This window comes from Sinocyclocheilus grahami, unplaced genomic scaffold (assembly GCF_001515645.1).
Source record: "Sinocyclocheilus grahami isolate Dianchi unplaced genomic scaffold, SAMN03320097.WGS_v1.1 scaffold349.1, whole genome shotgun sequence".
NCBI lineage: Eukaryota > Metazoa > Chordata > Actinopteri > Cypriniformes > Cyprinidae > Sinocyclocheilus > Sinocyclocheilus grahami.
In genome coordinates this window covers 923,804-941,740 of record NW_015505528.1, presented here as the reverse complement: position 1 = coordinate 941,740, position 17,937 = coordinate 923,804, and the positions used below count along the sequence as shown (strand labels likewise).

General features: G+C 37.8%; 1 protein-coding gene across 1 annotated transcript; it reads left to right on the top strand.

Moving 5' to 3' along the window:
• Positions 1–3,711: 3,711 nt before the first annotated feature.
• ythdc1 (YTH N6-methyladenosine RNA binding protein C1) lies at positions 3,712–16,589 on the top strand. The gene is made up of 9 exons (XM_016229218.1): positions 3,712–4,256; positions 6,750–6,860; positions 8,912–9,081; positions 12,593–12,672; positions 13,497–13,533; positions 13,643–13,682; positions 13,934–13,999; positions 14,086–14,244; positions 15,662–16,589. Exons 1-9 carry the CDS (start codon positions 3,849–3,851, stop codon positions 15,875–15,877), a joined length of 1,287 nt encoding a protein of 428 aa, XP_016084704.1. The 5' UTR covers positions 3,712–3,848; the 3' UTR covers positions 15,878–16,589.
• Positions 16,590–17,937: the final 1,348 nt, after the last annotated feature.

Genomic DNA, 17,937 nt, shown 5'->3' with positions numbered 1-17,937 from the left:
GTCCTGGCCAGGATTTCTATATTGCCTAAAATATCTAGGTTTTGGCTTTGCTTGCGTGTGAAGACCGATCGGTGTATGACATCAAATACCTCGAGAGCATTTTGAAAGCATAAGGAACCATCTATATGGTATTTTGATGTCATACACCGATCGGTCTGCACACGCAAACAAAGCCAAAACCTAGATATTTTAGGCAATATAGAAATCCTGGCCAGGACGCGTCCTGGGAAAATGGCATGTATGGTCACCCTAGTTTATTCAGCTGCAGCGATAGGCATTTCCTGGGATTCTTCTGCGAGGCGTATTTGGAGTTTCAGCGCGAGAGCACCCTCTGGCCTTTGGATTGAGACTTACTTCTGATCACAGAACCGTGCTTCACTGAAAGATACGCATGACAATCGCAGCTTCTGTCGAATCGCGATCTCGATTCCATTTCGATTTATCGTGCAGCCCTACACTGCATAACATTTTGGCAGACAATTTACACTTCAAGTCATTTTGCAAGTGTTTAGATTTGTTTGTTCAGAGACTAGTCCAAAAATTGCTTGACTCGGCTGAACAATAACATGGCATGCTTTACATTTTAAAGAATGGAAAAAGCTAAGGGGCCTTTAAAAGAACTTATAAGCACGTATAATAATATTTACAGGATAAAAGAAATGCCACAATGTGTTACTGTTCAAAAATTTATGTTTATAAGCTTTTTAAAATTTCTATTTAAAACAATATAATAAGAAGTAGAGTAAGACAAATAAGTTACCAATCATGAAATTAGTATTAATGAAAAATTAATTTGTACTACAGAGGTGGCACAGAATTTTCAGACATTCAATGAGGCTCAGAGGTGGCATGACTGCAATTACATTCATAAATTCATGTGGAGATTAATGTTTTAAATATACAGAAATATCACAGAAAATGAGAGTTCTCAAGACTCAAAAGTACGTGCAAATGATAAATTCCGTCATCTGTCATCGCGTTATAAGCGCGGAACCTGCGCTTATAACGCGAACCATACAGTCATTGAATGAATAGAATTATTATTAATAGCCGCAATCCCGCGCAGAAATTTAAGTCCTGCTCTGTGCTAATAACCCGACTGTGAATGATGCGAGCGGCGTTATGTTGTCAGTGAGAAGCTGCAGCCGTGGCAAGGAGGATTTTTGGTGTGCCGCAGAACAACAACAATGCTACATGTTTCTTTTCCCCTAATGTTTTCTAATTGACGGAAATCCGTCAGCGATGGAAAACTTTCATCCCTGAGTAGTATTATGTACATCATACTGCACCAATATATTTCTGAGAATTTCTTTAAGGTAACCCAAACTTATATTTTGACGGGTTGCCATGAGGATCTTGTTTCTGTAGGTCTATGTAAATGATATGAAGATAGTTTTACTCCAATGAAACTGTCAAATACTCATGAAGTGACTCTTAGAGGGAGTGAGAGCAGTTCTGGACATGTTGGTCATGTATTTATATCCTCATGTAGTGAGACGACAGAAGCTGAAATCACCGCGAGCGTCGCACACTTTGTGTAGAAAAAAACCCCGCTCGTCTGTGCCATTTACATACACCGAGACACGCAGAACATGCTAGATTCATATTTCATAATAGTGCTTTTGCGGCTTAATATTTACAGATACTAGTCCATATTGAAACTCTATTTAAGTGTTCTGATCTACTTTTGATTAATTCATCCAAACTTTGACAAATTCCATGACATTCCGCGTCATACAGTGAATTCCATTTATATGACAGGATTCCGTCTGCGTTTTCCACATCGCGGACATCATAGATAATATTGAGGTGTCTTGCAACTTCAGTGTAACATTAGTTGCGATTTATTGCAACGTCTGCTGCTGCCTTACCTTTGAGAGACAACTGATGCGTGATCTCTGAAGCAGCTGCAGTTAGCAAGCGCTTTCGGAGTGAGAGTGAATTCCGCATTGATTGGTCGGACTCGTGACTCCCAACAAATCAGATGAGCGGTGGGCAGAGTCTGCTTTAGGCCACAGAGTGGTGTGTTCTGACAGGCTGCATCAGAGCCAAATAGCACGTTTCAAAATTATTTTATTGGCGAATCGGTTTTGAAAATGACCGATACCAATAATCATAAAAATGCTTAATATCGGCGTCGATAATCGGCCAGGCCGATAATCGGTCGACCCCTAGACAAGAGTCCAGCGACAAGCAAATTTGGGTGGCCACACCAGACACGACGAGACCGAATCAAATATCACAGCCAATCAGAAGCATGTGTGGGCGGGCTCTCTCTGGAAGTGCACTGCACTCGCAACGAAATAGATATACGCTTATAATCTAATTCATAAATATTGAAGCTTTTTAACATCATTAAATGGACATACTGAGTGACTGATAACATCTTTATGGAATACACTCGTTGGTTTGCAGTGTGTTCACAGTTTTAACGGACATCTTTGCTTTATTTTCAATATCTTAAACTATCTATTGTTGCTTTCAGTATGGCTATAAGGTCACACAAAATTATATTTAAACTCATATTAGAGACGTTTAACTTTGAATAAAGCACATAATCACCTGAGATTATCTACTGTCATATAGTTTGTATGTTGTTGTTCCAGCCGCGACATCGCGGAAATAGAAACTGTAGAAATTTTGCGTGTCACTGTCGCGGCTAGTTAAGACAAAAACTCTGATAAACATGGAAAAGATACCTTTTATCGCGTGTAGTTAGGACAGTTGCATATGAGTCCCTCAGTTGTCCTCACTTTGAAAAGATGGATCTCAAAATCACACAGTCATTGTTGGAAAGGATTCAAATACACAAAAATGCTGGAAAACCAAAGAATTTGTGGGACCAGAAGGATTTTTTTTTTTGAAGAACAGCAGACAGTTTAACTGTTTAGGACAAACAAGGGACTTATGAACAACTATCACTAAACAAAAACCCCCAGCTGTGGATCATTCAGGTAACAACACAGTATTAAGATTCAGGGGGTGTAAACTTTTGAACGGGGTCATTTTTACAAATTCAGATATTTTCTCTTGTAGACTATATGTAAACATCTTTTATGTGAAAACATGCATTTTGTATGACCCTCTTATTTTGGTAAAATAACATTTTGCAGATTCTGAAAGGGGGATGTAAACTTTTGACCTCAAGCGTGTGTCAGTAATTTTATGTAAAATATTTTTATACTCAATGTAATTATTTATTGCTGGAGATTAAGTTGTTACAACAGAATTTTGGATACAAGTGTAATGTCACACTTCTCAACTATTTTTATTCCATTGCAAAAACTAATGCTTGGCTAATGTAAGTAAAATGTCATAAAACAGTTTTTGAAAGGAAGAGTCCGTAATAAAACAAAAAAGCAAACAAAAAAAAAAAGGCAAAAGAATACAACACAACAAAGATATAAATAAAATAAACATTTTCAGATAGGTTTAACAGTAGTCAGACATACTACAGAAATTGAATAAATTGATGAAATGTAAAATTAAACATTGTATAGTTTTCACTGTATCAGTTAAACGTATACAGAATCTGTAAAAAGAAAAAATATATAATACATTTCACAGGTACCTGTAATTAAAATTGAGTTTATTCAATTGTTAAAGTTTAATTTAAAAACTATTTATAAATATGATTACGGAATCTAGAAAAATCAAAACTGAAACCATAAAAAAAAAAACAATCATTTTTATTAATGATCAGAAGTGAAAAGGAGAAAATTGCTTTCTTGGGGGAAGAAATTAGATTGAGTGCATAATCTAGTGTAATAATTTGCTAATTAGATATTGTTGCATTTACTGTCTGATCCTTTATCACCTCCTTTTCATATTATGCAATACATAGATACATGGTGTGTAATACAAACCCTTGTTTTCAGAAGATGCAGAGGACTAGTGAGGACCGTACAGGCAGGGCAAGTCACTCCTCCAGAGAGGAAGAGGCTCATTCAGAAGAATATGCAACTGGCAGCTCTGCGGCTTCCTCTGAGGGCAACTGCTCGGATGTCGAAGAGGAAGGAGCCATGCAGGGGGAAGGAGAAGAGAAGGAAGGAGAAGAGGAGGAGGAGGAAGAGGAGGAGGAAGGGGATGAAGAAGAGGAGGAGTATGAACTGGAGGAGGAGGACCCACGGGAGGGAAATGAGCAGAATGACTACGATACTCGCAGTGAGGCCAGTGATTCCCAGTCTGAGTCTGTGTCCTTCTCGGAAGGAGAGTCTGTGCATTCAGCCTCAGGCTCAGAGGCGTCAGGTATGAGCTACTGAAGATCACAGAAAATGTCCTTTGTGTAGCATTCTCACAGTTTGAGAACATGCTAATCATAATCCTCATTCTCATGTTGTTGATGCTCTCTGATAAGTTGCTAAATACTCTGTTCCAAACCCTAGTGAGTTGTCTCACAGTCTGATGTCCACATGGGCAGCTAAAAACTGTTTTCAAGTATAATATGTCAGGGTCAATACAACTTAATATAGGGATAGTTTACTCATCTGCTTTGAAGCTTCAAAATTACAAAAGCACAAGAAATTGTGATTTATTATAATCTGTATGTTGGCTTGACATCAGTGCCAAAAGCAGGATTTATTTTTTTACGTTTGCAATTAGTTGGGGTGGCACAGAAATGTTCACAATTCAAAAACAAGAAAGTGTTTGACAACAAAATACCAAGCTGTTTTAGATCACTACAACACAGTTGTCTGCAGCTGAGGTTCAACATGCTATGGTCAGCTTATGGTGCTCAACAGCACCATCTGCTTGTTCTTCATTACTGCGTCCTCAGGGATACAGAGACAGACAGGCAACTGCATAGCTCAAAGATTAGTCAACATGTGATTAAATTACATCTTTAATATGAAGGGATCATTTCCCCTAAAACTTCAAAACATTTGACGGTTAATAACTCTTTAAAAAAAAAACTACTGTCTTTCAAATTATTTATACTGAAATCAGTTTTAATTCATGTCTGTAGATCTTAAGTTTTAGATAGCTTCCTTCTGAAATCTTACTGATTACACCTTTAAATTATATAAATGAATTGAAATGCCTACTTGAAGCTCTTAACTTCTGACCTCAACGTTACAGGGAGAGACTTCCTGTAGGATGCTGTGCATTTCTGCTTAGCTGTAGTTGTTATCAGTTACACAGCAATTCTTATGATGAGCAGCAGATGCTCTTGGAGCATTTATGCTGTTAGAGGGTGTCGTAGCAACTTCACAAAACCTAAACTACTTGCATGCTAATGCATTTTTCCCATGGGGATTTAAAAAAAAGCAAATTTGTTAAAGGGCTCATGAACTCCATTTTTAGCGAGTTAGCAAGATTTTTACATCACACGTCATAATTTAGAAATAATAGGCTATTTTCTATCCTGTTTTAAAATGTATTTGAGAATCTGAAATTGTTTTGAAAAGCACTGCGACTGCGTACTTCAAGGCACAATATGTAATTTTTTGCCACTAGAGGGTGCATATTCAAAACAAACAAAGACGTAGTTAGATGACGCCGTGACTGAGTGTGGAATCATGGGAGTTGTCGTCTTCATCCCCACAACCGACGCTATCCGATGGGACTCGGGCAGAAATCATGTTCATGGATGAGCTAATGTATTAAAGATGTATTAACATCATAATATGAAGCCAAGTGAGGAGAAAAGCCATCGAAGCAAAACGAGGCCGCTGAACGAGCGCGACACACGACTCGAAAGCAGCGGAAGTAAGCAGCGCTGTTTTATCATACTAGATACATTTGAACGTTCTGTTATAATGCTACTCTGTGCGGTTGTCACCTGTCTAATCAAATGCATAGCATATTAAAGCGTCTTTGGTGTTTCCGTGTTTTCTACAAAACAAAACCGGAAATCGAGGGTGTATGACGTCATTGGCAGGTGACACTATAGACACGGTCCGTGTCACTAGTTAAAATTGCTTATTTCTCTGGATTTAAACATTCTTTGAAACATTTGGGATAATGTAAGTACACAAATCAGCAAAATATATAAAACTGTTCTAGTGGTTTTTGGATATTTTAATAAAATATCTTACATATTGTGCCTTTAACAGCTTTAGTGTTTTTTGACATGGCAAGACCAACTTGATTTCATTGTTTGCAGTGTGTCGGGGGCTAGGCATTCCCTACAAGCTTTTTTTGTTGCACATTTTCTGTACAGCATCATGGGTAATGTAGTTTTCCACCATGACCAGCTGTTAAAACAAGTTGAAATTATGTGAATGGGTGGCTTAAAAAAAAGGCATAAACCAATTAAAAACCTCTAAACTCACAGTAGATTGTTAAAGGGGTCATATGATGTTGCTAAAAAGAAGATTATTTGGTGTAATGAAATGTGTTTGCGGTTTAAAGTTCAAAAAACACATTATTTTCCACATACTGTACATTATTGTTTCTCCTCTATGCCCCGCCTTTATGAAACGCGTCGATTTTTACAAAGCTCATCGGTCTGAAAAGCAAGTTGTGCTCTGATTGGCCAGCTATCCAGTGCATTGTGATTGGCCGAATACCTCAAGCATGTGACGGAAATGTTACGCCTCTTACTATACGGAGCGACAATTCAAAAACATGAAAACCCATTACAAACAAGGCATTTGTTTCATCCAGTGGGGACATAATTACGGATTATAATGACTTATACTGTCTTATTACGCATAGCGTTGCACTGCGCCGCGTAAACATAAAACCATGTCTGCATTTGTGATCGGAGAAGTTTAGCTTTCACAACGAAACACACGGCGGGCTAGAGTGAGCAGCGGTGGGTGGGCCTGAGTGGGCGGCGGCCGGCGGGCTTGAGAACGGCCCGGCCGAACTCATGGAATGAGCACAAGCCTGTGAAGATTGGACGTGATGGACAGGTTAGTCCATTTAATATGAAACTCCTTCCATAACCCATTTTAATTATTTAACCAATTTTTTCATCTGGGATTAGATTGTAACAAGTGGATGTTACATACAACGAATCCAGGTTGTTCAGGGCTCAACAATAAATATATATTAATAACTATATATATTTCTTTCTATTTTTTTTCACTTAGGTTTTTGTTTTTTTTGTATGCCCTGCAAACATTTTTATTTATCCAAATAAAAATTTATTTTAAATTTGTTGTCAACAAATGTAACACATTTATCAGACAAATATATAAGAGTTTTCTAATATATATATATATATATATATATATATATATATATATATATATATATATATTGGAGTAATGGCTAGAAATTTCACAGCTATAACTCTGACAGATTCATGCACAGTTTTGCTGGAAAACTTTACTACAGTGAATGGGTCAGTCTAGTAAAAGTGGGGCAAAGTGATCTTTCAAAACAAATGTTGATCATTGAATCATTACTAGCCAATAACTGTGTTAGAATTATTGGCCCCGGAATTTCCTGCTGGTGCACCACAAAAACAAGGCAAGTTACAGGTCTACTTATATTCTCTATATACTGCTTACATTAGTCCTGTAGTTGGGGGGTTGCAATTGCAAAAGTAGGATGGATTTTTAATGTCAGTCAAAAGCATAATTTGTTCCAAAGGCAGAGCAAGTTCTAATTTTCTGATGAAAAATTACAACATTTTTCTTTGAAATACACGAATTGTTCTACAATATGACCAGGAACATACACTAAAAACACAAATAGAGTCAATTTAGGTTTTCGGTTGACTTCTAGCCTCTCATCCCATGCCTTTTTTAGCCTCACTGACAATTAGTCACATAATTGGTCATATAAACAAATGTTTAATTTAGGGATGTTCATTTTAACCGGTTAACCGACTGTACGAATTTTGACAGATTAATACATTCAGTTAAACTGTTTATAAAGTAATTTAATAAAATTTTTTCAATAATTTATCAAAATATTGAAAGTTTTGCTGCATGGTTAAAATACTCTACGCGTATAATTTTTTAAAAGTAAAAATATAAGAAGCTATAGCAATATAAACGACAAGCCAAAACGAATTAATTTAGGCTAAAACGAAACTGAAACCACCGTTGGGTCTCTCATTCCACACAAAATCAAATGTTTCCATATTCGTGATGTATTTGAATGGCAAATTATTATTTATGTACTTCACTCGCATTCCAATATCCATGTAAAGCAAAATGTTTTGCATAACATCACGGCAGTACTGTGATAACACTTAACGGCACAGATTTTACTACATAATTTTTTTTTTTTCCATATGTTTGACTGACTATTTTATTATGATAATGAACATGCTGCATTGTCAAGGTAGCAATGCTTAACTGAGTGCGTGCATGTGGCGCAGGTGCAATCACTTGAATTTTTTCCTTCTAACAGTGGAAGCAACTACTCCTTTTAGTCCTAAAGATAATCGGAATTGTAAAAGGTTTGCCTTTATTTGTGTACATTCACAACAAAAACAAATCTTTGTGCTTTTGTAAAATAAGCCTAAAGAAAAATAGGATGCCGCTTTTGGCCGTCTGTTTCCTTTAGCGCAGCACAAAAATGAACCGAAGCTCTGCATATAGGCGGCTACTTGCACAGTTTTTTTCATTTTCTTAATTTATTATTTAAGTGAAAATATGTTTCTCGTATAGGCCTATTTATTAGTTATATAGGCTACCGCTCGCAGATGCGTATATGATGACCATGTGAATCCTCATGTTCTGTTGTTTGCTGCATTGTTGCGCATGTAAAATTAATCCCCGGGAAACAAATGTTAGTATTTTTTAACGGGTCACAGACACTTATCCTTTCTAATTTAATTCAATTCTAATTTAAAACAATCTTGTCGGTTTACGGTTAACAATCGGTTAACGAGCTTCGGTTGTCGGTTAGGAAAAATAACCGAAATGAACATCCCTAGTTTAATTAATTTTCTTTCTTTTCACTCTCTCGCATGATCTCTTGGACCTCTCTAAACGGCCGCCTGCAGGAGATCGAACCAGGCTGCGGGACACAGCTGTGCATGCTCTTTCCACCTGATGAGAGCATTGACTTGTATCAAGTCATTCACAAAATGCGCCACAAGAGAAGGATGCACTCAGAGCCTCGATCTCGGGGCCGACTGCCCCACAGAGAGCCCGTCCCTCGGGACATGGGAAGGTTAGAAATGTTCTTTGGACTGATAGTGCGCACTTGTGTCCCTGTCACCTGATGCAAAGGGAGCAAGTGTGTGTTTTTGTTATTTTTTCACCTTCGTCTTCATCGTCACTTGAGCGAGGGTCAGAGAAGAGCCACGAACCAAGCCGACCAGAGCAGAGCGGACCTGCTGCGGCTTTGTGGGAAAGTCACAGCATAAATCATCCGTGCTGTTGTTAATTTTGATGGTTAATGGGAGTTAAAATGGTGTAACAATTGACCTGATATGCCTCTGTTAACTGTTAACAAATTAAGCCTCAGAATGGTCTAGTTAACTTTGTAGTTGTAGCACTGAGGTTTGTTTCTTTATGTAGATGAGACTGTGTTTAAATTTGTTCCCAAAGCCTTTTCTTGCAGGAGTGTCCATGGGGGATATAGCCAGTCAAATTTGGGACTCTTTTAAAAGGAGCCTTAATAATTAAACCGAAGATGGCACATCGATTTGAGGGGCAGAAAGCAGTCATTGTTTAAAAAAAAAAAAAGCGTTCAAGAGGAGCGTATTTTGGGACTTCTTTGCTGGTTTTCCTTTCCAGAAAAAGCTCCAGAGTGTGCTTATGAATATAGATAGTTGAAGTGTCCGGGGTGTAGCGTCAAACGGTGAAGGAAAGAATGAAAACAGAGAGGGAGAGACAGGGAGGAAGGGGAAAAAAGAGCATGTTCTTCTGCAAAGCTGCCGGAGTGGGTAGTCATCCCGTTTGCAGTGCTTATGGACTCAAATCACACCAGGGACTGTCCCTATAGAGCACTGCTTTACATGAACTCTGTTCCATACCACAGTGCTCAAAAAAAGGCCCAAAAAGAAAAAAATGGCCCCAAAAAAGGACTTAAATGCATCCTTACTTTCTCCAGACAAACATTATGAGGAAGTTTGTTGGTTTGCATTGTCTCTGGCCCCCAGCCCCAACTGATGGACTCCAGTTTGGATGCGTTACATGTGTACACGTCCTTCCCCTTTCCCCACCCTCTTTGTTACAAAAAGCCCCTTCCTCAAAATCGATGGGATGTTCCAGCTGGTGGTAGGTAGGCGGTTTGATTTCCCTCCTCTGGACTAAAGATGGTGTAAAATGATGCCTCCACCCTTCCCTTCTTCTGTGTTTCTCTGAGCCCTCCATGGACTGAGTACCCCAAGAGAAGGGTTATTTCCAGATGTCTGGATCTTCTCTTGGTCTTTTTTGGTTTGCTTTGCAATGGACTGCACCACTCCTTATCACTCCCCCTTCTTCTGCTTTACCAAGCCCTCCCATTTAAAATGTGTTAAAGCATAAGATGGACTTTTAAATGAACTTTTACTCTTTAAAGTATTTGCCAACGTTAACAGTCACAAAACTACAAGAATGCGGTATGTCACACTCTCAACCAGATTTTATTGTTCTCCACTGTAGATACTGTTTTTTGACATATTGGGTTTCTTACCATATGTTAGAATAACATTTTCACTAAGGGCACCCATTTTTTGAGTATATGTTCGAGTAGTTGAGTTCAGGAATAATCTTTCTAGAAAAAGACTCATGGCACAGTTGAAGGCATGTGGGTTTTTTGGCTTTAGGACACAGCAAAAGTTACTCAAACTGTAATTCTGAGCAGGGCTCTACGGTAACATTTGGGTAAGGCTCAGGATGTTTTTTTAATGACTAACATTAATGCTAACATACTTTGTACTTGGAAAAAGATGTTATCAGCAAACTTGTCTGGTGTCTTTGTCAAGACATCTTTATACAAAATAAAAGTAATATTTTACTGCCCAAGAATGTAATTATAACTTCAGTCATTAACACAAAAATGGAACTTTCAAATATATTAATCATGCTTTCTTGAAATTCACAAATCCTTTTCCTATTTTTAGTGTTTAAATGGCTACTTTTTGCTGATTACTTCCAAGTCAACAGAGAAATGCATTCACAAATACAAATAAAAACAGCTAGACGAAGTGTAACGGAACAGAGCCTGGAAACACATCTTGGTGAACGACACACCATCTTAAATATATATGAAACTAGTATTACCAGACCCTACCAGAAAAATAACAATACATTATGCACACCAGAATGCAAGAGCACATCCTCTTTGAATGTATATTAAACATTTTCAAAAAAAAATTAATTTCTCTGTTGACTTGAATGGAAGATAACAAAATTCAACCAAATGCATTGTGAAACTTTTTTTTTTATAAGGGTGAATGGTATCATTTGAGTTCACAAGTTGTGAATTAGTCAGATTTCAATTCTACTGGTGTCAAAATAAAAACGACACACCATCTTAAATATATATGAAACTAGTATTACCAGACCCTACCAGAAAAATAACAATACATTATGCACACCAGAATGCAAGAGCACATCCTCTTTGAATGTATATTAAACATTTTCAAAAAAAAATTAATTTCTCTGTTGACTTGAATGGAAGATAACAAAATTCAACCAAATGCATTGTGAAACTTTTTTTTTTTATAAGGGTGAATGGTATCATTTGAGTTCACGAGTTGTGAATTAGTCAGATTTCACTTCTACTGGTGTCAAAATAAGTTTTCACATTTGAACACCGTGAAATGCTCGCACTGTAGAGCTCTGCTGAGGATTGAGCATTAAAAAAAGAACCACATCAATGTAGCTTTAGTATTAAAGGAATGTTCTGGGTTCAGTACAAGTTTTTGATATCCTTGCATGTATAATACAAAAGTGATCTGCTTTACATGCTCATGACATTTGATATACAAATGTATATAACATGGACAAGTTTGGTTAGCCTTTCCATCAATCTTGTGGCTTTACTGTCGAAAAATTGTGCACTTTAATCTTTAATGACTGTTGCTTAACTAAGTGCCTTTCTGTAACCATGATTTAAAAAAAAAAAGTTCACCTGACCCCAATTACATAATATATTTTGGTGCATACGATGGGTTTTAAAAGCAGTCAGAGTTCAGTGAAATGTAACAATGCAGTGTTCTTGAGATGCATTTTTAACTTCCTCTTAAACATCCTTTTGAAAACGCAACACTACCGCTGCTACTAATATAAAAAATTAAACTAAAAAATCTAGATGATCTAGCCAACTTCACCAACTAGTCAGTTGTTGGATGACTATTTGATCATCCATTTTCACCTAGCTCAAATCAGCATTAAGACACAAATGCTGTCGGTAGATTACTTGTATTGAACCCTGAATATTTCATGCAGGACATTGAGATCTTAATATGCAAAGAAAGTTTGTACATTAGGTTTGTGCTTACAGCCGTGCTTTACTTGGTGTCATGCAGCTTAAGTATTCATTTAGTTGCTCACCAATGAATGTTAAACAGTTCACTGAAGTATTTTACTATTAACTAAAATATGAAGAAAGAAATCTGATAATATGTCACCCTGTACCCACACACTGATAACTGGTTATTTTGTTTGTATGGTTCGTGTCTGTCTGTTGCTGTTTTTTTTTTTCTTCAAATCAGTGCCATCTTTCACATTAATGTACCTGGTTTACGTAGGCGTCGTCCAGAGGAATATGACATGCACAACCGGAAGCGGCCCAGGATTGATTACACGCCAGAATTCCCCCAGAGACCAGGTCAATATCTGCGACATGTAGATCTCTCTTTCCTCTGTCTCACTATTCAGTGGTCTGCTTTCTGAAAGGGCGCCATGGTAATATGCCACAAAAAGGTTTTCTGCTCCTCTTGTTATGACTCTATCGAGTGACTTGTGTTTTAAAGGGTCATGAAACCCCAGACTACTACTTCTGAAATTTTAGCAGAGGTGTTTGTGTTGCACATCATAGAAGACAATGTTGGCATCCGATAATTTTAACTGTTGGAGAAAACTGGTTAATTTTAAGCTTTTTTGCACTATTTTCATCTTCCGGGTTTAAAATCTACATTGTGTTGATGTCACAATTTGTGACGTGGCAGTGGACTATAGTACATCAATGACGCGTCGGTGCTAAAAAAGTTCTCAGAGGTGCAACAGCGCATTCATATGTTTTCGATGCAAATGACTGCATTTATTTGTGTTTTTAACTCGATGGGAGCGAAATGAAACCTGAAATGAAAGAGTCTGAACGCGAAGCTGTGTGTGTTGTCTGTCTCCTCTCTTCCCCCTCCTCCACTGGTGAGAACTAACCAGTACTGAAATGGGAGGGGGAGGGGAAGGGGGGGGGTCAGGACCCTTTAAGGATGATACCTTAGGTGAGAATTGTATTTCTGTGTATTAAGTATGAAAGCTGAACTGCAACCTGATCTTCTTGACTTTCTAAGTTTTCTTTTTGGCCAAGATGGTTGTAGCATTTGTTTGGGTTTTAAATGAGATGATTAATTCTGGACTTTTGGTTGTATTGTTTGTGCAATTACCTTTCTGTAATTTGAGAAATTCATCTAATTTTTGCTGTCGGTTTAGGTTTTATGCAGGACCCTCGCAATCCACCTGTGGACAGGTTGGTATTGTTGTCTTTCCCTCATTAGCTTCCAATTGTAAATGGGAGTTGTATTATAACTTTATTTATGACTTAACTTTACTTATTATAACCTATTGTCTCTTCACAGGCGCTTCTCTGGTGTTAGAAGAGATGTGTTTCTCAACGGAGTAAGTTTTAAATCTTTAAATCGACATGAAATAGCATTCATAACCCAAGTATGTCTTAAACAGAAAAATGTATTTGTTTTATTACTTGGGTGGAAGAGTTATTCATCATAAGTATTGCCAACTTTGATGCTAGATGTAGCTACTTTTCAGACCCCATTAGTGACATTTTTCCCCCCGATTGATTGGGTGCAGTCATAAAGTTATAAGTTGTACATTATAAACACTATTAACACTCATTTTCTTATGTCTAGTCCTACAATGACTATATGAGAGAATTCCACCACAACATTGGGCCTCCACCACCATGGCAAGGAATGGTAAGACTGACTGTATTCACTGGGTTTTTCTGTATCCGTTGCTCTGGTTATCAATGTGTTTCAATCCTGACACGTTTTATCTGAAGGCCCCATACCCTGGAATGGAGCATCCTCCCCAGCACCCGTACTACCAGCATCATCCTCCTCCACCCCAAGCCCACCCTCCTTACTCCGGACACCATCCCATGCCCCACGATGCCCGCTTCAGGGAAAAGAGGGTCGTTCGCTCTTTCGCCTCCAGTTTGGTAATGTTTAGCTACTTAAAACAGCTCAAACACTACCATAGCGTAGAGCTGGGCGATATGACCTAAAATCAAAACCTCAATTAATTGATTACTTTACCTCAATTATGATTATTTAATGATTTTTTAAATATAAATAAATATATATAAAATTATACTCAACTATTAAAGGTGGTATTTATTTTTTTCTAATGAAAGAGTGCATTGAAGGAAACAAACTATTTTTGGTTATTTGTTGAATATTTAGAACAATTGAAATCAAAGCTTTCTTGAAATTAAGACGGTTTGTGTAAAAAGTCATTTCAGATTTATTGTAAAAAGCAAGTTTCCTAAAAAAAATAGAAAATAACTTTCATTTTTTGCAAACAAAATGTTGTCAAAAATAGAAAATAACCAGCATCTCTTGCAAACAAAATACATTTTAAATATTGATTTACAAGAGATACAAGTTTTGTACTTTTTGCATGACAATATTATTTTAAATGCTGCAATGTGAAAAGCAAAAAATAACTTGCATCTCCTGTAAACAAATGTTTTAAATAATGTAAATAGAACACTGCTGACTAAGAGAAAGAGCTTGGCACCATCTCAGTGATTTTGTCCTGTCACTCTACACGTTTAAGTATTTACTCTAGGTTCTTACTGGCCAATCACACAGAACACGTCTTTGTGTCGAAAACCATAGATATATATACGTAGTGCCTCATTAGAGACTGTTTCTATGGGTCACGGTACGTAAGCCATTTGCCATTTTTGGAACGATCTGTGAACCCTCGAGCGCAAGTTGACTGTGTGCATCTACAACAGCAAGTTATATGCATGTATATCTTTGAATATTCATTTATTATTATGGTGAATGACGTCAAATTGACTGTTCCAAAAATGCGTCAATGTATCTGGAGCGGTCGAATGTGAAATCTATACATATCTGTCTAAAACGGCGAGATGCAGCGCTCAGAATTGGTTTAAAAAAAAAAAAAACGCAGCACAGAATGCCATGCCAACCTGCTACTGTAAACAAAAACATTTGCCCCGCCTCCGGGGTCTTTTGATTGGTCCACTGTTTTGGAGTGTAAAAGTTTTAATTATTTTAGTGCGTCGATCACGTGTGAGACGCTGCTAAAGATCATGAATGTGACGGTCATACACATCCGTATAGCGCCGACTACTCATGCGGTGGTATGTTTTTTAATTGGAAAGTATTAATAGGATTAAAAAAAACAAAATAACCGACATGAGAAAATTACATTGGTTAGAGTTTCGATATTTCGGTTTCGATTTCTTTTCTGTTAATCGTCCAGCCCTACCATAGCATTGATTAGCTGAAAAAAACTGGTTCAAAAACTGCGTTTCCAAATATGTGTTTCTTGATGTTAAGTGTCTGATTACTCATTCAATCTTTAAAACTTTTGTTTGGTAGCATGACTATGACATGCGTGTGGATGATTTCCTGAGACGAACACAGGCGGTGGTGAGTGGACGCAGGAGCCGACCACGTGAGCGGGACCGACAGAGAGAGCGCGAGCGGCCACGGGACGGGCGTCGTGACCGAGAACGAGAGCGTGGCAGAGAACGGGACCGTGAGAGAGAGCGAATTCGAGACCGTGAGAAGGAGAGGGGCCGATACCGGAGATAGGGGAAAATAGGTTTAAACCTATTTTTTCCATTTGTTTTTGCCCCACTTTTCATTTTGTAGATTTTGTTAGATTTTTTTTTTTAATAGAGTTGAAGTTTATCGTAAAGCTGAACTGAATATTTCTGGGCATTTTGTAAAATAAATTTTTTTTTTCTCAATCTTACGCCATTGTTAGCATCATGCATGCAGTGCATTTAAAATTTAACTGAAAACCAAAAAGCATTTTTACCCTCAATTCTTTTTATTTTCTCTTTTTAATCATTGGTTCTGTAGCTGATCCTGCAATGTTGAGAAGGAGCTTGTTTTCCCTGTGCTTTTTTTTTTTCTCTCTCTCTTTCTCCCCCCACTTTAGATTGTGAGCCAGACTTGTGCGTTCCTTACATGGCTGTTGCAGTTTTTAGGTGTTTGCTAACTCTGTGCTTGTCTTTGTGATTTCTGTTGTACATTTAAATAAGGTCATTGGTGCCAGTAATCCAAGGCACTGCTAAATATGACAATGTTGTATCAAGTATGTTTCTATAGCTTTGTCTGCAACCAGGCTTGTTTTTCTAGAGACGTGGGTAAATATTCCCACATTTGCTTCTTGTCCAGTAAAAAGATAAATGTCATGAAGGTTTGTAAATTGACTTAAGTCATTTGTTGTTGGAGTATCTGATGGATACTATATGGATACATTTTGTACAAAACAAAAAATAAAAGAAAGTGAATTGCTGGTGTTTTGTATTTGTGAATAGTGCAGTCACTATTAAAAATAAACCTCCTAATAATAATTAATACTTAAAAACAATACATTCGTTCAGGAAGGGGAATCGGCTCCGAGGCTGCTTTTGACCCCATTTTATTTGCATTTAAAAGTGGCACTACAAAATGTATATGTCCCCCCCTGATCAGAGCGTCTGAGAAATGTTTTCCTCCCCCCACCCCCAATATGTCTATTTTGATTGCATCATATAATAATTGCTGTTAATAGTGTTCATCGTCTGTTTGATTGTCTTTAATTGATTTTTCTGTACATTTCTGCCATATGTACATTAACTGACAGTCACCACTGATAAGCTACCACTAAATATTGTAGAAACTTAATTTGTTAAGTTGCTTTGCAATGATTTGTATGGTGACAAGCGCTGAACAAATAAACTTGAACATACCGGTACATGATGGGTGGCATGTGGTGCCTTCTTTTTTTTAGCTTACACCAGGAGCCTCATTTATGAAGTGTTGCATAGAAACCGACCGTCCTGTTCCTCAAATGTGCATGTGTAATTCAAAGAAACGAACACGCACAAATAAGTGCATACGCCTCCTTTCCAGAATTGAAAACTATAAATCGCAGATGATCTGGAAATTGTGCGCAGCTAATTACTTTGCTAGTAAGACATCATACTTCTCTCTACTTCTCCAGCAGGTCTTCCCAGGCAAAGACTGCATGGCACATGACCTGATTCTATACTATATCAGTCATCTTTATCATCATTAAAGATTTAATGATGTTGTACTATGACTGCATTTGCCTTTGAACCTCACATTTAGTTCTACCCTCACTTGTTAACACCTTGAGATAGTTAAACTTCTCTTGAGAAAGAAATTCATCCTGTATCAAAAGTACAATACAATACACCTTTTTCCAGGTGATATCCATGCCCTCAGATTTAGAGGTGCCGACCCTTACCACCATCGCTTGACCCTTAGCTGCAAACCATCCCAGTAATCACTGAAGGCCACAGCCCGATGAGGCCATCAGGACAACATCATCTGCAAAGAGCAGCAGTGCCACCCTAAGACCCCCTGGAACCTCTACGCTCCTCAGCAGTATTTTGAGATCCTGTCCATGAACACCACAAACAGAATCGGGACACGTTTGGCGGAGTCCAATACTCACCAGGAACTTGAGATAGCTGAACTTCTCTTGATAAAGCAATCCATCCTGTACCCAAAGAGTACAATCCACTTTTTTCCAGGTGATATCCATGCCCACAGATTTGGAGGTGCTGACCCTTATCCCTATCGCTTGACACTCAGCCACAAACCACTCCAGTAATTACTGAAGGTCACAGCCCGAT

Bases quoted from the DNA above. Each gene is read 5' to 3' on its own strand.
- ythdc1 (XM_016229218.1), top strand. From the start codon at position 3,849: ATGGTGTGTAATACAAACCCTTGTTTTCAGAAGATGCAGAGGACTAGT. The intron at 6,861-8,911 runs GTTAGTCCATTT...GGCCGCCTGCAG, and splicing joins AGATTGGACGTGATGGACAG to GAGATCGAACCAGGCTGCGG. The intron at 14,245-15,661 runs GTAATGTTTAGC...TTTGTTTGGTAG, and splicing joins GCTCTTTCGCCTCCAGTTTG to CATGACTATGACATGCGTGT.